Genomic DNA, 25438 nt, shown 5'->3' with positions numbered 1-25438 from the left:
TGTGCATCACACAATGCCGTGGTATTCAGAGTCCAGTTCACGAGTCACCCCAAAGAAATTCCCTTCCTTTGGGAAGGGAATGCCACCTCCTTCCTTTGGGGGATCTTGAGCAAGACATGTTTTGATGAACACTTCACTTCAAAACCCACTAACTTTTCAGTCAGCTCCCTGGCATCTGGGACATAGATTTTTTCTGGCTGACCAGCCTAACTTCCAGAAGTTCCCCTCTGTTAACTTACGGAATCTGACATTTTCTAACCATTCTACAGCAACTGCCCTTTGCTGAACAACCTATATTTAACTCCGGGCACATGTAAGCGTTGCCTCAGGTGGCACCCTCATTTCCCAAGCATGCACTGCAACGCAGACACAGAGCATCTCTGAATACACCTGGCACTGTGCAGCCAGGGAGCATCGCTGAATACACCTGGCACTGTGCAGACACAGAGCATAGGTGAGTACACCTGGCACTGTGCAGACACAGAGCATAGGTGAGTACACCTGGCACTGTGCAGACACAGAGCATAGGTGAGTACACCCGGCACTGTGCAGACACAGAGCACAGGTGAATCCACCTGGCACTGTGCAGACACATAGCATAGGTGAGTACACCTGGCACTGTGCAGACACAGAGCATAGGTGAGTACACCTGGCACTGTGCAGACACAGAGCATAGGTGAGTACACCTGGCACTGTGCAGACACAGAGCACAGGTGAATCCACCTGGCTCGCATCACGGCACTCTGCGGCGGGACCCGCGTGCCGCTGGCATGATTCACGGGGGCAGCACTGGCACCGGGAGATTGCCAAGGGCAAGGAACAGGCAAAGGGACGCAGTGCCAGGTTGTCACCATGTTCCAGGCAGGGGGCAGGTGCTGCCCGCCCGGGGCCGTGTTCCGTTTGCCCGCGGGGCTGCAGCAGCTGTGAGGCCCACTGCCACAACCCTGTAGTGGCACCAAAACATGCACTTTAAACCTAATAAAACGATTGCCACAAGCCCGACGAGTGGGATGTGGAGCAGGTGGTGGAGTCGCCATTCTCGGAGGCGTTCAAGGAGCGTCTGGGTCTGGCGCTGGGTGATGTGGTTCAGTTGCTTAGGGGCTACGGGGCAGCGCTGAGTGGATGGTTGGACTGCATGAGCTTTATCTTCAGACCCCGACAATGCCGTGATTCCCTGCTCCTGTGGCACCGGCGGGGCCGCACACCCTCCCCGGGCGGCCGCGGCCCCGCCGCCCTCACGGGACGCGCCGCCCTCCCGCCCGCCTTGGCCCCGCCCCCCTCGCGCGGGGCTGCTTTCCGCCAATCGGCGGCGCCCTCCCCGCCCGCGCGCCTTCCCCGCCCTCCGCTCCCCGCCCGCCGCGGCCGTGTCGGCCCGCCGGAGACGCGACGTCTCGCGAGAGCGGCGGAAAGCTCGCGAGAGCGGCGAGGCCCCCCTCCGCCCCCGCCCCCGGCCCTCCCGCCGCCCCCGCCCCACCGCGGCCGGATCCGAGTGTGCCGGGCGGTGGGAGGGGAGGGAAGGAAGGGAACGAGAGCAAGGGAAGGAAGAGAAGGGAAGGAAGGGAAGGGGGGGCGCCCGGCCCTGCGCAGTGAGCGATGTTTGTCCGCCATCGCGGCGGAGGCTGAAGGAAGCGCCGCCAGCGGAACGAGGGGCCCGCGCCGCCGCCTCTCCCGCCCGGCCCGGCCCGGTCGGCCCGGCCCCCGCGCCCTCCGCGCCCCCCCGGGGGCCGCACTCGCAGCGAAGGTCGCAGCGGCCTCCCCCGGCCCCGTTCCCGGGTCCACCGCCCCGCCGCGCGTCCCCCGGCTCTGCCGCCCCGCGCCGGAGGCGCCGCCGGACCCGAAGATGTCGAACCTGAGCAAGGGGACGGGCAGCCGGAAGGACACCAAGATGCGGATCCGCGCCTTCCCCGTGAGTACCGGGCCTGGCCGGGCCCAGCGGCCTCCGCAGGCCCCGGCGCCCCGCGGGCCGCGCTGTGCGCCGGGGCCGCGGGCGCGGGCAGCGGCGGGCGCGGGTGCGAGCGGGGCGGGGGGAGCTGTCAGCCGGCCGCGGGCACCCCCGGGCCCGGCGGGGCGGGGGGGAGCGTGCGGAAGGCGCTCCTCGGGGAAGCGGTGCCGCACGGAGGAGAGTGGGAGGCGGAGGAACTGGTCCCTGCGACTATCGCCCCCCGCATCAAACAAATCAATTATGAAAATCCACGCACGGCAGTGGGGAGGGGGGCAGTGGGGACCGATTTCTTTGTTTTCAAGGAAAAGGCCTCAAAGAGGGAGCCGAAGGTTATGCGCCTTCACCAACAAAATTAGTTAGCCCCGGAAGGTGGGGGGGGAATATTTATTTATGTCTTCTGCGGAGTTTCCTCTTGCTGAATTTATCTCTCCGCTCCGTAGAAGAGGCTCTAAGTCGTACGATTATAAAATTTAGGTGGCACAATGCCAGCTGTTCAGAAGGTGCTACTATAAACATGTAGGCATAGGTAACTTGCTGCAGGTGCGTTAGAGTCGTGAGCGTGCCTTCGCTTTGAGTTACAGAGGGGAAGGAGCCAGGTTATTAATTTGAAGTGCCGTAACGCTGTTGTGTTTTGACAGTCGGTTCAATTAAAGCTTACAACAGAATAACAACTACAGCACGAGTAATGGCGTTGGGGAACGAGAGGAATAGGAAAGCTTCGGTCTGCCGGAGGATCAGGAAGCGTGTGTGTGCAGCGGGGTGTGTGCTAAAAAGGAGATACTTAGCTGAGTCTCTGGCTTTTAAGGCTTAGCGTTGGCTTTTCAGGTTTAGTGTGAACTTTTCGATGCTATGTCTGATCCCAGTAGGCAGTGGTGTAGAACTAATGTGCTGTGCCTTTATAGAGAAACTGGACGTACCTGTTTATCTCATTTCACTGGCAAGGCATATATCAATATATTTGCTTCATCCAAACTCTTGCTGATGAAATTAGAAGATTCTTTATAGTCTCTTATAGTAAAGCAGCCAGCTTTACAGCAATATGAGTTACACTGTTCTACTCTTTCCTCTACTTTTGATCACTGATAGTTGCATTTAGTGGTAAAACTAAAAAGAAAAAAGTGGGCTATGAGATTAGGAATTTCAGCTGATGATAGGTTTTTCATCTCCATATTTAATTTATTTCTTTAAAAAGCCTTTTCTAAGAACGTCAGTTTTGGATTATAGAAATAAAGGAGAAGACTTCCTGCCATGTGGCCACGGTTTTACTAACAAGTAGTAGGAAAACCTGTACAAAAATAAACCACGACAAAAGCAGTATGTTTTGTAACGAGCTGCACCTGAGATAGCAGTCTTTTCATTTGATAAACAGATTCATGTATTCCAACTGTGAATATGTAGCTATGGGTCAGACAACAAAGGCAGACCTGACAATGTGATAAACTGAAGTTTGTATATTTCACCTCTTCTGTTTGTGAAATTTGCTTTGCAGGGGTGAGAAATGCTCTAGGGGAGCCCTGTTCTACATGAAGTTAAACATTGTCAAGTATTTAAAAACCGTTTTTACAAGCATTGTCTTTCTTTTCAGGTGCTTAAAGAATATCTAGGTTAAAATGTGAAAAAACAAAGTGTCTTCTTCCTAAAATAACTCAATAAGTCACAAGTCATCAAGGCCTGCAACTGTTTGGGGACATCTGGTGATAGCAACTTTCCAGGTGTCCCCTCAGATATTTTTTTTTTTACCTAAGACATTTTGTTGACAATTTTGTTGATAAAGTGTTTATAGAAAAGAAGCATGTACTTTGTTGAGAGATTTGGAGGGGTTTCCCTTTGTTAATTGCAGAAGTCAGCAGCTGTAGTTGATGTAAAAATCTTAACACACATTTTGTGTATGCCTAAGTGGTTGTGAAGCTTGGTGCAGGAAATGACTTGGTGCTAGAGACTGCAGTGGGATTGTTTGTGTCAATGAGGTGCATTTTCGTGGGGAGTAGAGTCTGTGTTTAGAAAATGTGGTACTCATGCAGCAGCTATGGATCCTGGCTCCTTTGTCCCAAATGTGGTGGTTCTGCTCTTCAGCTCTCAATTAAGAGTGCTTCCAGAGGTGGCTTTGTAGGCTTCTTCAATTTATCTTCTTATTGATCATCTTTCCTCAGGAGGTCTTTCTGTTTTAGATTAGTTTGCTTCTTGCATGGAGGTACCTATTTACTATTACATTAGGCTAGAAACAGCCAAATTGGAATGGTGGTGTTCCTGGAGCATAGCAATGTTAGCATAACTTCCTTCATGCCAGGTTCTGGGTTTTTTTTAATATTTTACATTTTTATAATGTCCTTCATACTTCTGTTATTATGTTTTATAACAGTTAAAGGAATTGAGAAATAATAATTTGCCAAACATTACCAAAGTTTACCTTTTCTACCTTATGAAAAATTGTATAGAAGTGGACCAAAACATTGGAAAAGCACCAATCTTCTACATGGAGATCTTAATACTTAGGAGTTAGTTTCATTCTATATTTGTTTTTTATTATTGTAATTGGCGCCAGATTATCTGTCATCCCAAGTATCCAGTAAGATTTGCTAGCTCCTGGTGCGTGCTGTGATGTGCTTTTTCTTACTCAGGGGCAATGGCATGGGATACACTGTTTTGCTTGTACACAAGGGGGTTGTACAGTAATCAAAAGTAAGTGAGAAGAATGTTTCTCTGTATGTTTAACCAGTGGTTCTTTTCCTAATTTATAGACTTACTGCAAAGAACTTTGCATTCTTGTTCATCCTGACTTAAAGACTGTGATAATCTTTGCATCAGAGGTTGTCCAGATGAGGATGCATTGTCTGAGACTTGAGCATATTTCAGACCTAGAAAGAATAACAGCAATAACTGTCTGAGACAGTTTGTTGTATATTCAGGAAAGCCAATTCATGAGGTTAAGCTTGTGCAGTTATCCTTATGTACCACCACAGAAGACTTGGAGTGTGCTACTTTCAGTATCCACTTCTGGTACTTTTAACACCTCCATAAAATCTAGCTGTTCCATATTTACCTAAGGTCTATCCAGAGAGCATTCAGGGTGATGTTAAAGCCAGAGATGGAACGGTGGAAGAGGGCTTTCAAAAGATAGAAGGTTCCTTTTTCTCAAGCAGTCTTCAAACTTTGGTGTTTCAGATTCATACACACTGCAACAGATATGAATATGGATGCTAAAAATAACAATATTTCAGAAATGTCATGTTATTGTTAATGTCATGTTATTGATGTACATTGACTGCAGTTAGTAAGTTGGGTTTTTTAAAATGATTTGGAAGAGTGCAGTGGTCTACTGATTTCATGTACATTATATGAAAATGCAGGTTTGGTACATCTGCAGGACATGAATTGCACCTGTTTTGAAGAAGTGTTGGGGGTTGTTTTTTTCCAGGTTTCAAGGTGCTCTCAGGGTCTCAGATTGGCTCTCACTCCTGAACTCTCAGTGAGCCCATTACTGCTGGCTGCAGGAATACTTTCAAAGTTCTCAAACAAGTTTGCAGCAAATCTGATTTTAAGATGATTTAGTTGATCTGTCAAAAATGGTGCCAAAAATGGTAGGTTTGCACTTAAAACTTTTGGAGAGATGTGATTTCTTTGAGGGAGATCTAGAATGTGTAAATTATGTTTCCTGCAAGTGTATTTGAGCTGTTTTGCTGTGACGGGTTAGCTAGTGGAAAACTGTAGCCTTAAATGTATTTTGATGGAAAAGTTTTACATAGTAAAAAAAAAAAAGGCATTTCTCACAGAAATATTTAGAATGTGGGAATTCAGAAAGCATTTGGAGAATTAATTTTCAAAATTGAAACAGGCAACATTGAGCTGTGTTGACTGAACTTTTTTGCCAGAGCTCATTCTTCTCTCAATGCAGGTGTCACCATAAAATTGGTTGGAGAGATCTTTCTGAAAGCCAGCATGACCCAGTGCAGGTTATTACGTTTGATCATTACAGTTGGAGGGGTTTTTTTGAATACTTCCAATAATTTTCCTTTCCTGCGGAGATGTCTTTCTTCTCTAGAGCAGTGCTACAAAGTAGTGTTTTGCCAGTTCCCAGAACTGTTTTGGTGGATCAGTGTTACACAGTTACATTATGAATTCTGCTCAGCATTCAGAGAGATTCTACACGTGCACTTGCAATAGAACAAGTCTTTAAAAAATGTGTAAGCTTCTGACTCGTTTTATTTGAAATACTTGTGTCCAAGGAAATTCTCATTTTGATCAATCTTGTGCAGAAAGACAGACAACCTTTGGTTTCCTTCAACTGTTTATCGATTGATGTTACTTCTTCCTCGGAGAAAGTTACATAAACTTAGAAGTAAATAACTCCAGCTCTTCCATGAAAAAGTATTAAGGTTCACATTTTCATTGCCAACACTCCTTTCTCCTCTATCTAACTGCCACTTGTTCTAGGCTTTGTGTAGGCAGAAGGCTTTTTTTTTTTTTTTTCAGGGAGCACCAACTGCTTCTGTGGTTTGTTTTGAGTCTTGGGGAATTGATGATGCAAGTTGAGATGAGGTTTGTTAAATTTATGCTTCAGCCTACAACATGAAGATCTATCAATTCCAGAAGTTGGTGTAAATTTGGTCCATGTTGAGCATCACAGAGCAGATAGCCTCTAGAAAAAACACTGAAGTGTGGTTAAATTTTGAAGCATTCAGGTTATGTAAGCGGTACGTGAGGATCTGCTGTGGCTTGTAGCCCTCAGAGCCTGTGTGAGGTGTTGGGGAGAGCACAGAGAGGCATGGAATGTGGGAAAAGAGTGGAATGGGGGGTGGTTTACTGCAGGCTTTTTCAGCTCTGAATAAAATCATGTGAACATACCAAGTGCTGCAAGATCACCTGGTTAACTCCATGTTTTACATGCTTGGCTTGTGAATCTTGATTACTTTATATTCTCAGACATGTTTATGAGAGCATCTGAGCTAAACCCATGTAGCGTTCACAGTCATGAGTTCACATTCAAACTGAAATTTTGGTAGGCTTAAAAACTAGGAATAAAACAGACCAAAACACTAAAACACTCATTCAAAGGAAGGGGGTTTTGTGCAAATTAAGAAAAACATGGAAATACTTGTTTACTGGACAGTTTAGCTTATGAAAGCCTTCCAGTTTTCACAGTTTATTTTTTTTCATGAAATGCTGTGAGCAAACTGAATGTCTTAATAATACATTTAGAATTTTTAAAAGGTGACAGCACTAATTCCAGGGCAGTCTGAGCAGTTAGTTGTAGGTGGGTTTTTATTTGGTTGTTTTATTTGTAACACATGGTGCATATTACCATTTAGTTTTTGCCTAATCTCATTACAGTTCCTCAGTTCTGATGTTCAGGTTTCAGTTACAGATTTTCTTGTTTTTCCTTGTTAACTGGGTCTTAAGTTCTGAGCAATCTTCATTTGTGTTGGTACAGAGTTTTGAGCCAGTGCCTTTGCATGGCTCAGGAAGGAGCAGTGCCATTTATGAATCTTGCTGTATTTGAAATTTGCTTGATTTTGCACAGGACTGCAAGGCTAAAGCTGAAGTGATCTGTTAGGATTTTTATACTGGCTGGTTAAATCTGAGCTTTTTCAAGTGGCTTCATTAGGGTTCTCCATCCCTTCACTCGAGTTGTATAGTAATGCATTATTAAACAGGAGTTACTGCTTTTCCCTGGTAGTGATAGGTAAAAGAACTCTATGAGACTAGCTATAAAACCAAAGAAGAGTTTTTGATATTCTACATGAATAATTGTAATAGTAGTATGTAACATAAAATTAGGCTATTTTTCTGTAAAAGATTGTAAAAGTTCTCAAAATTTTCCTTTTAATCTGTTCTGGACAGGTACACACAGCATAAGTGACCCCATTTTTCAGAATTTCAAGCAAGTATTCTGAGGTCTTAAGCTTTGATCTCTAGAGCAGGTAGTCCAAGTGCAGGTGATTTTAAATTTCCATCACCGTGACTGATGTGCAGTGTCAGTGTCTCTGTATGTGGTGAAAACATTTTGTGATAGACTGGGACAGATTTTTCTTAAGATAGTTTGAGTGAGTCCATTCATAAAAGAGAGTGATTGTGTTACAGTCTGTAATAGGTTCTTGACCTTGTACATATGCTCACTGGATCTTATCTTTGATTTCTAGTAGCTGTACAAGTGGAAAAGCAGCTCTTGAGAAGTAAGGTCATGCTTTTCATTCTGAATCAGGTTTTGTGGAAACACAGAGCAGGAAAGTAGCATTGTAGAAAACTCCAGCACGGCCAGGCACACTTTTAATCACATGATTATTTTATTTTTCTGAAGGTCAGTTAAAGCCAGTAGAATTTTTAAATGACTGATGTTTCTTTTCTGAAAGTGCAAGCACTGGCATCTCAGCATAAGTAAATACTGTTAGATGGCTTAACAAAAGAACTTGTATATTGACTTCAACATTTTAGGAAAGGTACAAAGTGCACTTAATACATGAGTACTGCAAGGAGGACAAAACTGTAATAAACACTTATGTGTGGATGGTGTTTGCAGTGGAGTGTCCTCAATTCTTTAATTAGCTGTGTGTAAAATCAGTATTTGAGGGCTGAAACTGTCTTGCTTGTAGTTTAAATAAGGTATAATACATGCAAAATGTGAGCAGATAACTTGCTTTATTGGTTTATGGTTATGAATGAGGTGCATTTGTGGAAAAGGCAATTTTTGTTTCATGCTAATGAGAATAAACATAAATTAAGGCAATAACTTGAATTATACATGTGAGTGATATAAAATTGGACAAGCTTATATAATAAATTCATAACATGAATTTCTCAGATTGCATGTGGTCTGAGCATAGGCTGTGCATGTCTTTTTCTTACATTTTGTAGGTGAAGAATCTTTGTTGAAATAAACATTTCACTTCCACACTAGTTTTGTTTTTAAAGTGTTGATAGCATCAGAGTGGACCTGTTGTTTTTTTTTTTATATTACATACATTTAATTTTCTGTATAGCTGTGAATTTTTTTCTTTTGCAAAAATTTCAGTGTTAGTTTTAAGTCTTGCAGGCACTGCTGATCTGTGCATCTGATCATGGTGTTTGCACCATGTGCTACAAAAATGCCCCAGAGAGAGGTTATTGTCAGGACACAGTGGTATTGATTATCTGTAAATTTGGAAGAGATTTATTATTATGTCTTCCTTCTCCTACCTGGAGTAAGCTGAGGGGGGAAAAAAGAATCATCCTGTGTTTGCCTCTGTTTACCATAAAATTTTATCTTTCTTCTCCTACCTGGAGTAAGCTGAGGGGGGAAAAAAGAATCATCCTGTGTTTGCCTCTGTTTACCATAAAATTTTATCTTTCTATTCCTATGTAAGTTCTCAAATTGTTCTGCTGCTGTTATTATGAAGGAGTTTTTATCAAGCCCCCAAAACCTCTCAAGGCCCTTCAGCCCCACCATCTCCCTTTCTTCCTTCATCCCCCTCGTCATCATTCATTGTGTTCCTTGTTTTGAAATGACTACAGGAAATGCGTCTGCAATCTGTATAAGCTGCTGTGTATTTCACAGATTTCCTCTTTACATAGTGTTGATTTCTGGACAATTGTAAAATACTGAGCTACTTGTAGGTTAATTGAAAGAAGCCAGAAACAATTCCTGTGGGATTTGCCTTCATGTTGAGTAGGTGAGGAATGGGCTATTTGTGGTTCAGGGAAGCTTTCTGAATTCAGGTCATCAAAGCTGGAAAGTTAATGAACTAATAGATTTTTTCACTTGGAAAGATGATACCCCTGAGGAGACTTGATGCCTTCCACAGAAGGTATGGATGGGCAGAACAGCATTGCTTTTTCTTTTGGCACTTCTTAACTGGAATTGAGGCATGCAGCATCTGTCATTTTTAAAGGTTATTATAATGTTAATATTATAGAAGTCAGCAATACAAAAGATTTGCCAAAAAAACCTAATTAATTTAATCCCTTATTAAATTAAAGCTTTTTATTTCTACTCTGTAAGGTTTGTTGGGTGATGGTCTTAAAACTAAATGGACATGTGACCACATACTGAATCAAAGTTTTAGTCTGTTCTGACTAGGTTAAAAGCAATATTTCTATTAATTTACAGTTAGGAATGATCTGAGCAGTCTGGGGTATAGTGGTGCTGCTTCTGCTGATAGTGACCTGTTGTTAGGTATGGCACTCTCAGGACAACCTGCTGCTCATCACCGGCAGTGCTGAGCTCCCACTGTTGTAAAAGGAAATTAAGAGAGTCAGGGACCTAATTCCCACTGAAATTTGAGATTTCCAGCTGTCTTCAGTCTTTGCTAGTAAATCTTGTGCTGCTATGTGTAAGTAAACACCTTCCCTTTCTGCTTTCAAGTCTTTGGTAAATTGGAAGTGACTCCAGTGGAAGAGGAAGGAGCCACCTTCCTTCTCCTGCAGTGCTAGAGCCTGCACATGGCCCCTTATCCCAAGTAAGCAGCTTTGGGGAAATTTGCAGGCAAGTGTAATTTGTGTAGTTTGCTCACAGTCACACAGTCCTCAGGTTTTGAAGAACTTGTCCTTGGCTCTTACAAGCTTTTATTGCAGTAGAATGCTAAATGGCTTGAATGAAATTTTTAGGATTTGGCCCCATTTGTAAATGGGAAAAGGCATTTCCAGTAATTTATAAATTTTGTGCCACTGTTTGCACTGTCTTGTCATTTTACCTTTGCCAAGAGCCTGTTTGACAGCCACAGACACACAGCTGAGCTGTACCTGTCCCTCCCCACACTTACAGATCTCCAGGATCTTACTGACATATGAGAGGGATGACTCAGTGCCAGAAATCCAGATTTTCTTTGTTCAATATTCTGCTGTTCTAATTATGTTCAAATATTTTCTTTTAACACCAACTTTGTTTAGCATAGAAACAAAGCTAGTGTATTTCTTTCAGGAACATATTTCCTCCTGTTACACAAGCCTTTTAATTTTTTTTTTCCATAGCTTTAGTTTGAGGAAAGTTGTTTTAGGATTACTACTTCTGAAATGAGTCAGGAGGACTCTAAACGTCTCATTAGTTTTCAAAATACTGGTAATAATTTTTATTTTTTTGGGTAGGACAGAGGAAGTAGATGGATTTTTGGTGTCAAACACTTATATTTCTTCCTCTGTTTCATTCAGAATGGATTTTTATTGAGTTAAGCAATCCTGACACAATACACTCTTTTTTTCCCCATGTGTTATTTGCACCATAAGTGACAGTACATCTACTAAAATAAGTCAAAAACTTACTTCAGGTCTGAAAAATGCTTCTGTTAATTTCCAAAGCTAAAAGTGAAAGATCAGACTTTCTGAACTGTGACTTTAGATCTGGACTTCTGCTCTAAGTTTGCAGAGAAGTAAGAGTGTAGACAGTATATAGCAGTATATAGCGTGTATGGAGAGTGTATATTCAGCAGTATAGACAGCTCTTCTTTACCCTTGTTAGTTTGAAGTGCTCTTGGGAAATCAATACTTTCGTTGCAGGTGTTTTATGGTCCTTTGTTTTCAGGTGCTGTAGTAATGAGCACTGTAGAAATGTCACTGAATGTTTTTGAAAAGAGCATTGGTTAATAATGTCACTCTTTTGGCTGTTTAAGCACTTCCATTCTGTATCGGTGACAACTATCTTTTGACCTAGAACTTCCTAGATTTAGCCTCTTAGTTCGGTTCTTCTAGAAGCTTGAACAAAACCAATTAATTGTTTTCTTTTAAATGCAACTTCTTAAAAAACAAGTTTCATAATGTAACGTCAGGTGGGCAGAAGTTTGCATCATGGCAAGGGAGATTTACTCATTCACAGCAAATGCCTTTTGCTATTTGAAAGGCATTTAGATTTGTCTGCACATGCTGGGGAAAAAGATGTTATTTAAAAACTTGGATTTCTGTATTTTAATTAAATATTATTCTGGTGTCTTCTTTGGGCAAAGCATGCAACTGGTAGAATAAGCTCTTTAGTGTAAATAGTAGCATTTAGTTTATGTTGAAAAGAAGATTATTTTGGTGTGTTTTCTTTGCTTTTCCTCAGTATCCAGCCCTTTTGGAGGACAACATCCATTAATCCTTGCTGAATAAAGCATATGCTTTTTTCAAGCAATTTGGGTCTTGTGGGAAATAAGTAGCAAGGCAGTTTGGGTCTTGTGGGAAATAAGTCACTCACAGTGAGGAAGAGACAGAGTTAAGCTTTGTATAAATGATCACAGATGCAGGTGCTACCAACTTTATCCCCTGTTGTTACTTAACCTGCTGATAGAGGTTTTAGAGAGAGCTTTGGAGGCTGATCTGTGTGAATCCATATATATATACACCAATAAGTGGATGAAAAATGAGACTGGTGATCCAGCATTCATTTTTCATTGGCCCACTCAGACAAGCAGTATTCTGCCTTTGTCTGTATTAATAAGTTCTTTTTTATCTGTATTAATAGAAGGTGACTGAAGGTGCCTTTTGTAAGTTGAACACCATAAATTGCAAAGTGAACCCATGCGTTGATTTTTGGGGAGTATAGCAGTTTGTAGTTGCCCATTAGTATGGGATAGTGTTGGGAGAGTGTGCAAATGTCTGTAAGAAGAAAGTTGTCTTTGTTCACAGAATCACCACTGTGTAACTTCATGTTTCAGTTTGTTTGCCTCTTCAGAATGTCTGGTTTTTTTGTATTTTTTAAAGAAATGAAACAAAACCTTTATTATTATATTTTGCCTTGTGTTTATCTGGTAAGTGATGGCTGCTCAAAATGACATAGTTCATAGTCTCAGTTCAGATGAAGCAGGTGTTTGAGAGTTGTTTTTCTCAGTTTTCTCCCCTTCAGCATTTTAAGTTCCATAGATTTGCAAGACTAAAGATGAGGAAGGGCATTTGGGAAAAACAAAGAAACTGTATTAAATTGAAGTTGAAATCTAGAGTAAGAGAGGTATGTTGGTAGTTCAAGATTAGTCTCATCCTCCTGAATGGGTTCCTAAAATATGACAGATAAATGAGTATCTGATCCTTAATTTTGTTCAGTTGCCTAAACATGTCAAAACTGTTGCTGCAGTATTACATGTTCTAATAAAGACTTGTTTTAAACTTTTCATGTAGGCTGTTAAATTTTGCTGTTGTGTAGTGAAACTCCTGTCAGGCCTAGCTATAATACAGGCAGGTATTGCATTTTGAGAGAAGAAACAAATCCTTTTTCCTGGGATTTACTAGAAAAGGAAGTTCTTGGAACATATTGCATGTTGCTGTGAAGCTCGAAACCAGCCGGCCAACCTGCCTTCCTCTTCAAGCTCCTACCCCAGAGCAGCCCTTGTTTTGTGAGGAGGCCAGCATGCCCTGAGACAATGCCTTGGAGGTAAACCAAATGTGTCACTCATGGTGCAGGAGTGACTCCTGCTTTTAAGGAGCCGTCGCTTTTGAGGCTGCTTAACCCAACTGCTCCGTGCTGGCAGAACAGCTTTTCAGTGCTGCAGAACCCATTCAAGCCAAGTGGAGAAGGAAAGGGTTTAGTCTAAAATACTGCAGCTCTTGGATGTTTGTTGAGAAGGAGGACTTCTCTTTGATTTCATTGCATGTTCTGCTTGCTTCTGCTGAGTAAAGCCTGGGAAGGAGAGGTGGATATTGCAATTCCTGCAGTTCTGTCACTGATTGAGTATTGTCAGGGAGCCCTGCCTGCCGAGGCTCAGGCCTTTCTGAGGGTGAGACTAGAGTTGATTCTTGGCCTTCAGAGGGTTTCTCTCAGCACTGGTTACTCATCTGCTGACCCTGGACTGGAACATGGTGCAGGCTGTGAATCTTCTTGCAGGAGGAATCTGGAGAAGTTTAATGTAGGGTTTGTCCACCCAAACAAGGGCAATGCTCGAATATCAAGGGAAGAGTGAAGAACAAAGCACGGGTATTAAAAATTGTGTCAGTATTTAATCTTGTAAATGACAACTGGCAGATGTCATAAGCAAGTTATAGGCATTGATTCCCCCCCACCACACACACCCTGTGAGGGATTATAATGCTGTAATAGGCCTTTCCTGACACTCCTTAGGAGATGTGGATAATACTGTACTGCCATCTTGGATTGTTGTTAAAGGTCACTAGGAGCAAACGGTGTCCTTCTTATTAGGGCACTTTTGGTATAGCATTTCTAGGACTTCCCTGTGACTCCTGACAGATGTCCTAAGATTAATAGCCCAGATGCAGGAGAAGAGCAGTGAGACAGGGTGCCCCTTACTTTCTTCATGCTCCTTCTCTTAGCCCTGAGTCATGCTTTTGGTGTGTCACAGCCAGCCTGTTCAGATAACACAGCTGAGGAACTTTGTGGAACTTCGTTTGTAGTTGTTTTTATTTATGGGAGAGTGTGTGTAGCCCATGCATCCTCTTCCAGATATGCTCATTGTTACATAGTGAGGAAAACTGAAGAACTCAGAAGAGTGTGGACATTGAGCTCTCCATTTGACATTAATAGGAATACATTTTATCTGCTCTGTAGTTGAAAAAAATGTAGTTCCATATCTTAATATGCCATTTTTCAGAGATATTCTTGGAGCAAATGCTAGACCATGTATCTCTGTCATTGTAAATTCTTGTCTTTTAAATTAACAATATTCAAAGGGTTTATAAAAATTCAAATAGTGATTAGGTTCTGAGGCAGGAAATGTGCTGCTCTTGCCCTTTTCTGGATAACCTCAGCCAAACTTCATCCAGAATGAAGGACACAGGCTCAGGATACTGAGTTACTGTGTAACAGACTGTTTAATACCATCTTGATGAATGCCCTGTCTTGCAGTGAAAGGGAACAGTGTTGGTGACAGTCTCCTTTGCCTCAAGGACTGTGCCCCTGTGGTGGCAGTTTCAGATGACAGTGGTCAGACCTTCTCATTTTTTCTGTGGAGGGATAGGAAATGGGGGAGTGAGAATAGGTGGCAATTATTACGTGCAAATGTTACTCCCAGCACTGCTAACTAACTTTAATTGTTGGTATCCTCTCACTTCCTTCAAGGCAGAGAGCATAAACACCTGTATTCTGTAATTCCAGTTGGTTCTTGTCCCAGTGCTCTGTGATATTAGACATGTGAAGGATGTCATGGGAAGGAATGAGGCAGATGGTTGCTTTTTTTGAAAACTTTGAGAAGCCTTGTTCTGCAGTAATCACTTCCACACTGATGTGTTTCACCTGCTAATGTGTAGAATCGTGGCAAACACTCTCCAGCTAGGCTGTAGAAAAACTGAGTAGTAGTGTTTGTAACAAATTTGAGAGTAAAAATGTCCTGCAAATGTGTTGACAGTATTAAAACTCCTGAGATTTACCAAGCTTGGTCTGAGATCTTTGTGTGAACTTTCTAGAACTTGTCTAGAAATTTCTTCTGCATGAAGGATAAGAAGCTGTGTTTGGTCACTAATCTTGAGAGTGCTGGTTTGTGTATCTCCTGTTGCTGCTGCTGGTGGACTTCTGGGGATCCTCGTGCTTGACACTCTGTAGGACATCTGCTTCCCTGTTCCTTGCTTCCTTTTTAACCCCCTCCTGTTAAGAAGACTAAATAGCTACATAAAGCTGGTATAAACTGTCAAGATTTCAGCAAGCTCCTAGCAGTTTACTTCTGTAATTTTTCCTTGCAATTCACAGCATTTCAAGCATGGTTATATAAGAGGAGTGAGCTGTGTAGTGTTGAGGGCAAAATGATGACAAGGAAAAAAAACTGATGAATGTGGAATGAAGTTGTGTTCAGAGGAAACAGTTGTAGAAGTTAAAAGTAAATAGAATGGAAATCATACCCCAAAACATTTATTTCTCTGCAAAGTAATATGGATTTCCAGGAGCAGATATGTTGGATGTTCCTGAATCTGAGAGTTTTAGTGTTTTTTTTTGACTGTAGTTGGTAGAAGCTAGGGAGCAAACAGCAGGTTCCACTGGTGACCTCAAGTACTTTGTTGCTCACCTTTGTTACCGTACAATGCATTTATATTGGAAGACTGGTACAGGCAGTTTGAAAAGATCACTTTTCCAGGGAGCCTGGTTTTCCAGCTTCCTCAGCCTCCAGCTGTGATGTGTGTCACCAGATCCCCCAGTGGTTAAGGCTGGAAGGCACTTTGGGAAGTCATCCTGTCCTGCCCCACTGCTCCTGCGCAAGCAGGGTCACCTAGAGCTGGTCGCTCAGGACTATATCTGGAGTGCTTCTGAATGTCCCTAAGGATGAAGAACTCTGCAGCCCTCTCCGGGCAACCTGTGCCAGTACTTGGTCACCCACACAACAGAAAAGTTTTTGTGATGATCACAAGGAATCTCCTGTGTCTGTGCCTTCTATATCTGCTCTTGTCACTTGTACCACTGCAGAGGCTGCTTCCCTCTTCAGTACACCCTCCCTTTGGATGTTACATACACTGATTTGATCCCTGCAGGGTTTCTCTAGGCTGGCTCTAGAGGCTGACTCTGTCCTTCCTGTGAGAGATGGTCCACAGGGTTGTTTGTGGCCCTTCACTGAACTGTCTCCAGTGTGTTTGTGTCTCTCTTGTACCGGGGAACCCAGAACTGGGCACATGTGGCTTTCCAGTGCTGAGTAGAGCTCTTGGCCTGCTGGCAACTCTTCCATACACAGCCCAGGATAGCATTAATCTTCCTTGCCTTAAGGGCCCATTGGTGTGTCATCAGCTTGATGTCCACCAAGAGCCTTGGGTTCTTTTCTGCCAAATGTGCTTTCCAGCCATTTGCACTAGCAGACATTAATGCGTGGGGTTGTTCCTTCCCCCTGGGGATGGGATGTTGCACTGCTCTTTGAACTACATGTCTAGAAGGGGGCTGATAACATTTTGTATTAAGTTACATGTTGATCAGAAAATAACAAGAATTGGGCTGTTTGCTCATTCTGACTGTGTAGGTTACTTGGAGCGAGTGGTGCCTGTAAGCTTCTAGGAGGGAGAGACTCAGAAGTCTCTTCAGGACTGTTGCCAGCTTTACCTGCTTTACAGGTGATAATGGCAATAGATTGCTGACAGTGATTGTTTATTTGACTTGATGATTTTAATAGGGTTGACAAACATTGTTAAAGGAAAGGGCTTGAGTGTATCTGATCCCACACTGTGGAACAAAAGGATCTTTTGAGTCCTTTGTAGTCTCTTTTTTGTGAAATGACTGTACTTTCATGTACACTGACACTTTAGTCTGATTTCCTCAAGATGTACTTGTGCTACACTCCGAGTTCAGATGTTTGTGCTCGAGTTGCATCTTTGAATCATTAGCATTTGGGCAGCAGTGTGTGGAAGTTTTCCAACCAGCGGCTTCTTATAAACAGCTCTCTCTCCTGCCAACAACAGACTTGGTCGCTTTCCCATTCCCCAAGAAAGGTAATGTTCAGATAAGCGTGAGTGCATTAACACGTTTCCTCTGCTTGGACACTGGCTTCTTGCTATCTTGGTGAATCTGGGTGTAGACACTACTGAAATTACTGGGATTTTGCTTCTGAAAGCCTTTCCAAACCTGTGTGGTTTTTTTTTCAAAGACCAGCAGAAGCAGCAATCAGTGTTCTGCTTAAATCTGCAAGAATACAAAGACACAAGCAAGGCAACTGTATTCTAACTGTGGATTTTAGTTCTAAAATATAACCATTAGAAGAAATCTGGGGAAAACATCTTGGCTCTTATCCTGTGTTTGTGGAAGAGGATCTCTTGTAGACTTTGTTGCTAGGGATCTAGAGAGTTGCATAAATCTTCATTGGTGGGTCAGACTGGGGGATTAGGATTGCAGTTGTGTTGTCAGAGATGCTTTTGTAGAGAATTCTGAAAAATGCCAGTGTTCTAGTAGCATCAACAACTTACTGGTTTTTTGTTTGGATTTTAAATCTGCCTACAAGCCTGATTAAGGAATGGGATGAAAAGACGTGAACCTGTGAGTTAAATAATCCAAGAATAGATTTAGTCATTGCAATTCTTACATACCCTTGAGAATAGAGGAAGATCTCTTCTGCTTAAATGCTAAACAACTTTTCAGCAGCAGGGAGGAAATAATACATTTTTGCTCAAACTTTACTGCCGTGACTTACTGCCAAATAGAATGGAATTATTTAAAGTATTAGGAGTCTTTGCTTTGTTAGAAAACATTGCTGCAAACAAGTTAGCTATGCTGGATCTTTTTGGAAGACCGTGCTCTTCTAACATGATATTCTAGAACTTGAGCAAACCTGTTCCCGTAAAACCTCACTAATGTTAATCTGAGTCAGAAACAGAATAAGAAGCTGCATTGAAAGCAGAGTTTTTAATGCTTAATCCTAAAAGGTAATAAGATAATTCTATAGTATTTTTTCAAATATTTACCTCATGGAGATGTGTACTCCTTAAAATTACCTTCTATCGAACTTTCTTGTGCTGTCAGAGTAGCTCATGGTGTGTCAATTCCTAAGTGGCAAAAAGCTCTGTGTTCTTGTTTGTATTCAGGGACTTCGGAGCAAATAATGTTGCAATCATTCCTTCTTTTTTTTGTAGCATTTGGATTGAAAGTACAAGGATTAACAGTTTGCTTTTAGCTTTTTACTGAAGGGATCTGAATTACCGGAGGTGTTGCTTTATCTCTGTGTGTAAGGTACAGAGATGTTCCCTGTGACCAGCCCAGAAACAGGAGCACTGTAACACCTCTGCAGGCTGGTGCCCAGTGATTTGCCTGGTTTATACAGATCATACCTTTGCTCAGAATACAAGTGCAATTAAATTGCAGTTGAGATAGAAAGGTTGTGTTGGCTGAGAGTTTTTTAATTAGCAGGGGGAACCTCTCCTTTGTTTGAAAACAAAACCTCGGGTTTGTGAAAGGAAAGCTGAAAAGCTTTTACTTGGATTGCTGTCTGCAAATCTAAATGGTTGCCTTCATTATCAGTACTTATGAAATTGCTGGTTCAGGAAGGCTGTAGAAAATAACTTCCCTGAAGGAGCACCAATGTAGCAAATGCAAATTAAAACCAAAATTACTGACCTTTCAATGCTGTACATAGCAGAAAAAGGAAGTGTGGAAGGACCGTGACATTCCATTCACCATTCCTCTGTTACTTTGAGGCTTTGCATTTAGGAGATAGGGAGCTAGAAATTTTTCAACATGTTTGTGATTTTATTTTGTTTTTGTTTTTAGATCTATAATATCACATCTTAAGTTTGGGGTACATAGAGTTTAGTAGTCAAGTGGATCTGGTATCAGAGGAGTGGAAAAAGTAACAATAGGATTATTTTCATAATAAAAATCCTTGTATTTAACCAAGACTCCAAACGATGCACAGGATAGAAGATTGCATGTCTTGTTTTCATTTTATTCAGTAGCCCATTCCCTTCCAAGACAGTGCATGGCTTCTCTTTATTGTCAGCTGTATTGTTATTTATCATGCCGAGAAAACTTGGTATGATATTTTCAAAATACATGTAAAAATATACTTGGAGTAAAAAGCTTCTGCTAAATAATAGGATTTGATTACAAATGCAGTCAAATCTAGTCTTCATATCTTTTCTCTATTCACTTAGTGGGTTTTGTTGGAAGGAGAAGGAGAGGTGGATTAGGGCTGGTCATGATTTTCCTCTATAATGACCTACCATTATTCTTTACTCTTTTAATATTTTCAGTTCCTATTTTCAAGACTACTTTGACAGTCTTGATAGACTCTGGGATATTTTCACTTCCTGTAGTAATTCTGGGAATAGCAGCTTTTTTCCCTTCTCTCTTCAGCCCTTTTCTTTAGCTATGAAATACTAAATCTGTCCCTGATTTTGTATAAACTAAAGCAAACTTAACTTTAAATAAAATTGGTTCAGTTTAAAAGTGTTTGGGGTTGGTTTTTTTTGTTTCATTTGGGTGATAAAACTTGTCTGAATCACAGGCTTTAAGCAATACTGGCATCTTAAAATTTTTCCTATGCTTACTTGCAATCCCAGATACTGCTTTATCTATAGAACATCATAAAAAAAACATCATATATTGAAGCACCTTTGCATTGGTAAAGCACAAGTGTGAAATGATTCACACTAGGTTTTAGGTAGAAATTTGCTGTTGTATTGAGACTATTTCTTGTCAGAGTTTTTCTCCTTCTCTGAATCTTTCTTTTTTTCTTTCTTTCTTTGTATTTGCTGAAGTTTACAGCATCTGAATAACAGATCAAGCAGATGCTTAGTGCTTGGTGCATGTCATTTGGAAAGATATTTAATCATATTTGTGCAAAGGGAATATGTTCAATGCAGGTGTTAATGTTGGGCATTGGTGGGGGTTTTCAGTGGTACCTAGAATTATTTAAGTTGTAGGTATGTAGTTCTTTAGCCATTAGTCCCTAGTTAGCTCAAGCGATGACCAAGTTTCCTAAATCTGTGTCAGACATTATTATCTTTTGTTGTGCAGGTTGATCTGGGGTCTGGTGAAGCAGATCAGTATAGCAGTACAATTTATGAGGCACCAAATAATCTGTTAATATGGGAGTTAACCATCTATCACTGTTAACCCATGAAGGAGGAGTGGGGAAGAAGTTTTTGTCCACAATTACCTGCCTTTCCACCTCCAAAGGCTCTGGGGTTGGATTCTGGGCATTTGCAGTTCTGAAAAAAAAAAGCATTAAACTTTTGCAAATTACAATTTTCATAAATATTTCTTGAAATCTGCACTAGTCTCATAAATATTTGCTTTTCTTTTGATGAAGTTTGAGAAATCTTGTGATAATGGAATCAACAAGATGGGGCAGAGCAATTACCTCATATTATCTATATTTTTTTAATTCAAAACAGTAACGTAATGTTTTATTTTTACAGATGACTATGGATGAGAAATATGTGAACAGCATTTGGGATCTTCTGAAAAATGCAATCCAAGAGATTCAGCGTAAGAACAATAGTGGGCTCAGTTTTGAGGAGCTGTATAGAAATGCTTATACAATGGTGTTGCATAAACATGGTGAAAAACTCTACACTGGACTAAGAGAAGTGGTCACTGAGCATCTAATAAATAAGGTTTGTCCATTTGTGAATTAAAATAGAAGTGTCTTATATTAAAGAATTCTGAACAGTTATTTAAATGACAGAAAATCTAACTTTATTATGTTACCTTGTGCTGCAGTTGTGTAGCTTCTCCCAAAAATGGTAGTGTAGAGCTAACATCAAGCTCAAATGATTTCATGTTTCAGGTACTGTTTCTGGTAAATTACTGATGGAAGGCAGATCATAGGAAGTGTAACAGGAAACAACTTTTTGTTTTTGAAGAATAACTGTTAGGGACTGGTAACTTTTTTAACGGTTTGTGTCATTTTTGGTGGCATTTTGTGACTTTCTTAGGCCAAATTTTGTCTTGTTTGCCAGTCAGTTTTTTTCAACTGTAGAACAAATAAATACCAATGTAAGAACTTGTTTTCTATAGACTAATGAACTAATTCCCAGGTTAACGAGACAGTTGTGCTGGGGTTATGCTCTTTAAAGAGGTGGTAGACACTGTTCAAAAACAGCAACTCAGCAACAGCAAAAGTCCTGAGTAGCTCACATTCTGCCATGTCAGCCTTTGCAAAACCATGTAGGTCAGTCAAAATGACTTGCAGAAACTTTCTGAAGATCTGTCATCTGAGAAAAGCAATCTTCAGGACTCGTGTTAAACCATAGAACCACTTCTTTAGTCTTTGAGAGAAGTTTAGAATTGAATAATAAATATGTAAATGGAAAAAGCTTGAAGTCACTTTTTAGGACTCCAGATGATATTTTATGGCAATAGGAGTGTAAGCCTGTGGGAGATGCCTGCCTTACTCCTCATGGTAGCATCCAGAGCAGAGAGGTACATGTCTACTTTGGTCCCGTATTCTGGCCATGGGCTCAGATGGAGTGTCAGATTTTTGTCCTGTTTTTACAAGATCTGAAAAGGAAAGTCAGAGACCGTCCTGTGTCTTGGATGATTACTTCTGGTTGAATTACAGAGAATGGATGGGAGATTTATGGCTAAATAATGCAGGATGCTTGGGGACTTTTTTGTGTGTTCCAACTGGAGTTCTGCTGTGGCACAGAAATGTGTTATTTCTTTTCTAAAATCCTAGTTTTCAAAGGTGTGGTCCAGATAAGTATAGTCTAAAACTGCTTTGAATGTGGGGCTTTTTTTACTGTGTGCACCAGAGGAGACATCCTCTATGAGGTGGTTAAATAATTTGCAGTTCTTTTCTATAATTGTAGCGCATCTGTGACTCTCAAAAACTTCTGGTTTCATTATCTGTGCATTCATAGTCTGTACTATTCATATAAAATGTGGCAAATGGCTGAGACTTTTTTTGCCTTGTTCTTGTGTATGTCTCTGCACTTAATAATCATGACACTAAACTTTTTATTATTCCTAGGCTTTAGTTTATCCTAGTTTAATTTGATGGGTGTCTTTTTTATCTTTGTTCCTAGGTATTCTGCCACTTATCTTAGTTCCTAGCTATTTTGCATATTAAAAATTATGCATTTGCAGAATTAATTATTTTGAAGTGCTGATTGTGGCAGGCTGACAGAAGAGCAGAAGGTTCTGATTTTGTACTTTCAGTGCAGGGGCTGAGAGGACTGCACAGATAGCAGTGCAGAGAAGTGCCTTTCTGACACTTAATATTCCTGTGTCTGGTCCTTTTAAAACAATCTTCTCTGGTGACCCAATATTCTGATCTTTATGTGATTAATCAAATGCTTGGTTTCAGACTTGCAGACCCCAGTGGTTTGCAGTTCTAAATCACCGTGTTCTGGCTGTGGGATAAAGGCTGTAGTAAGCCAGATACTCTGCATCACTGAGACAAGTCAGCTCTCTTGAGCTGCCTTGTTTTTACTACAGGGTAAGAACATGCTAAAACTTGTCTTTACCTGTGTACTGACATCATTATTTAAGTATGGTACATGCAGAGCTATTTAAAAATACTGTTGGATTTTGAAAGTACTGAAACCTTTCATCTTCATTCAAGTATTTAATTCCTGTGCATCTGATACTTCACTAATTTCTCCTTTTCTTGCCCATTGACAATCTTGTAGCTTGATGTGGATGCTCTTCCTTCACACTTCTCAAGCCTCATGTGTTATTGCTGCACACAAATATTGTGCTTTTAAAACACACAGCTGTCTAAACCATTTGATGATAAGCAACATCATTTGTGTTACAGTTAAAAAAAAAGCTAAGGATAATATTTTTAATGTTCATTTTATGCATAAGTCAGTGGGGCCCAATAAGGAGCATCCCAGAGTCCTGAGGGGAGTTGGCTGATGTAGTGGACAAGCCACTGTCCATGATACTTGAGAAGTCATGGCAGTCAGGTGAAGTTCCAGGTGACTGGGAAAGGGAAAACACTGTACCCATCTTTCAGAAGTGTAGAAAGGAGGACCCTGGGGACTCCAACCTGTCAGCCTCACCTTTGTGTCTGGGAGGATTGTGCAGCAGATCCCCCTAGGAGGATGGGCTAAGGTACATGGATGACAGGGAGATGATTTGGGACAGCCAGCACAGTTTCACCAAGGGTGAGTCTTGCCAGGCCAACCCAACGGCCTTCTGTGAAGGAGTGACCATGTCGGTGAACAAGGGAAGAGCTACAGATGTCATTTCTCTGGATGTCTGTAAAGGTTTTGACATGGTCCCCCGTAACCTTCTTGTGTCTAAATTGGGAAGAGATAGATTCAATGAGTGCAGTTCAATGGATAAGAAATTGGTTGGGTGGTCACACCCATTGGCTGTGGTCCATGGCTCAGAGTCCCATCAGATGGCCATCAGTGACAAGTGGTGCCCCTCAGGGCAGGTCCAGTAGCTGCTCTTTCAGAGTAACAGTGCAGGCAGTGAGAGCACCTTTGCTCAGGAGGGCGCAGAGCTGCTCAATGCAGGAGTGGGGTGCTGGTGCAGGAATAGGCTGAAAGAAGTATGTCTACTCTGGGACTCAGAAAGTTATGTCTGGGGTCCTTTGCAAGCTTTAAAATTTGCTGTCTTAGTGTTGCAGAGAAAAGGGAGAGATGAGAGTCATCTCCATCAGGGAGTTTGAAATTATTTCCATAACATCAATGAAATAGGGAGGAATGACACGAGAAGTTGTGTAGGAGGAAATTACCTACTGAGCATTAGAGTGAGCCTGACTGGCAATGTATGAAGTGTTATCTGCCTTTTTATTTTCTTAATGATGTTTTCAGATGATCTTGAGCAAGTCTGCTATTAGATGGAGGGCAAAAGGATGTGAGGGAATTGCTAGAAAGTACATAAGTGTTGAGAATCCCCAGTAGTCTTCAGTGTTTGTTTTTTCCTTTTAGCAGTAGGATAGCAGCTGCAGGGATGAACAGACATTTTTGGTAGTCAATCCATTAACCTACTTGGGATTCCTAAGATTTTAGAATACTATCTTTTAGTTACTTGGATTTTTCTAAAAGAAACTCTATAATAAAAGTTCTGAGAGCTTGAGGCCTTGGTTCAGAAAGTGCTGTTCTGAACTGCTGCTCCCCTCAGGATGTTCTGGCTGTCCTTACAGTAGTGGAAATTACATAATTGAACTATTTGTGCTGCTGCATCAGGCCAGGCACTGTAAGATAGAAATAGTAGGCCATAAGTCGTCTTTATGTACACTTAATCAAGAGTTATTTAAAGGTATTGAAAGCTTATGCCAACAAACAGGAAAGTTTCTGTATTTCCTGAAGACCTGTATCCAGTAGAAAATATAGTTGGGCCTGAAGTTATACACAAAATTTTGTCCTTGCAACTGTAAGAAGACCTTACATATATTACAAAGTTGCTAATTTATTTTCAAGTACGTCTGTGTATGGACAGTCCTATCTAAGCTGGCTTTCCCTGCAGTTTACTTCAAATACTGTCACAGAAATCACCGCAAGCTCAGCTAATTTAAAGTAACATTCTGCTGATAAAAATCTGTGAGATCTGAAATTTTCTAAGGCTGTGGCAGAGTAGCAGCTGTGTCTCCTCTTTGTTCAAAGAGTGTGAGTATGGCATTTTTTTACTTCAGATCATTTATTCTACCAAAGTGGTGTGACTCTGCACCTTTGCATGGCTAAGATGTTTTGTGCATTACAGCAGTTTCCCTGTAGTATTGCTGAATTAATGGCCCATACAAGGAATGTTTTGAACACTTGTTAACTATGAAGTTGCTGTAAATGATAATTTGCTTGGCAGTAGTTTAGTTGGCTTTTGTAGCAGCTGAAAGAATGACTTTGCAAGCCTCTTCTGCAGTTTCAAATAAACCTAGAAAAACGTCATTGACAAGCTTCACAGGGAAAAACTCTGAAGGTAGCTCTGTTGTACAGCACCCATTTCTGAATTTCAAGCCCATTTCCAGAAATCCATGTGGCACACCATATGGAGCAGAGGTGCCACTATTGCAGAATGTGCCAGTGTCTGCTTGGAAGCAAGTTGTCACTGCTACCTGGTGGCAGGTGTCCACCCCCTTCTGTGTGACTTGGCCCTGGCTGGCCCAGCAGGATTAGTGTGATGAATGTGGGATGTGTGCAGTTACAAGGGCACGCTGCCTCTGTGTTGTCAAAGTAAAAGATATCATAAAATTGATCAGTAACTACCCTTGGTTGCTTATAATCTAATCATGCTTTGGTAAATTTTTCAGTGTGGAT

The 25438-nt window shown here is 41.5% G+C and overlaps 1 protein-coding gene and 1 long non-coding RNA gene across 2 annotated transcripts in view; one reads left to right on the top strand and one right to left on the bottom strand.

Annotated features, from left to right (window-relative positions):
• Nucleotides 1–1392: 1392 nt before the first annotated feature.
• The window catches only part of CUL3 (cullin 3), a 55307-nt gene continuing 31261 nt past the window's right edge, over nucleotides 1393–25438 (top strand). The window contains exons 1-2 of the mRNA XM_038145465.1: nucleotides 1393–1906; nucleotides 20645–20842. Coding sequence (XP_038001393.1) covers nucleotides 1841–1906; nucleotides 20645–20842 — 264 coding nt within the window. The 5' untranslated portion in view covers nucleotides 1393–1840. The remainder of the gene's footprint in view (nucleotides 1907–20644; nucleotides 20843–25438) is intronic.
• LOC119704365 lies at nucleotides 2531–14222 on the bottom strand. Its single transcript, XR_005257947.1, has 2 exons — nucleotides 9194–14222; nucleotides 2531–9112 (listed from the first exon to the last, which is right to left on the bottom strand). It is a non-coding gene; the product is annotated as an uncharacterized LOC119704365 (long non-coding RNA).

Source organism: Motacilla alba, chromosome 9 (genome assembly GCF_015832195.1).
Source record: "Motacilla alba alba isolate MOTALB_02 chromosome 9, Motacilla_alba_V1.0_pri, whole genome shotgun sequence".
Lineage (NCBI taxonomy): Eukaryota > Metazoa > Chordata > Aves > Passeriformes > Motacillidae > Motacilla > Motacilla alba.
Note: the sequence above shows the minus strand (reverse complement) of the source record. Positions and strands in the feature narration are given on the sequence as shown.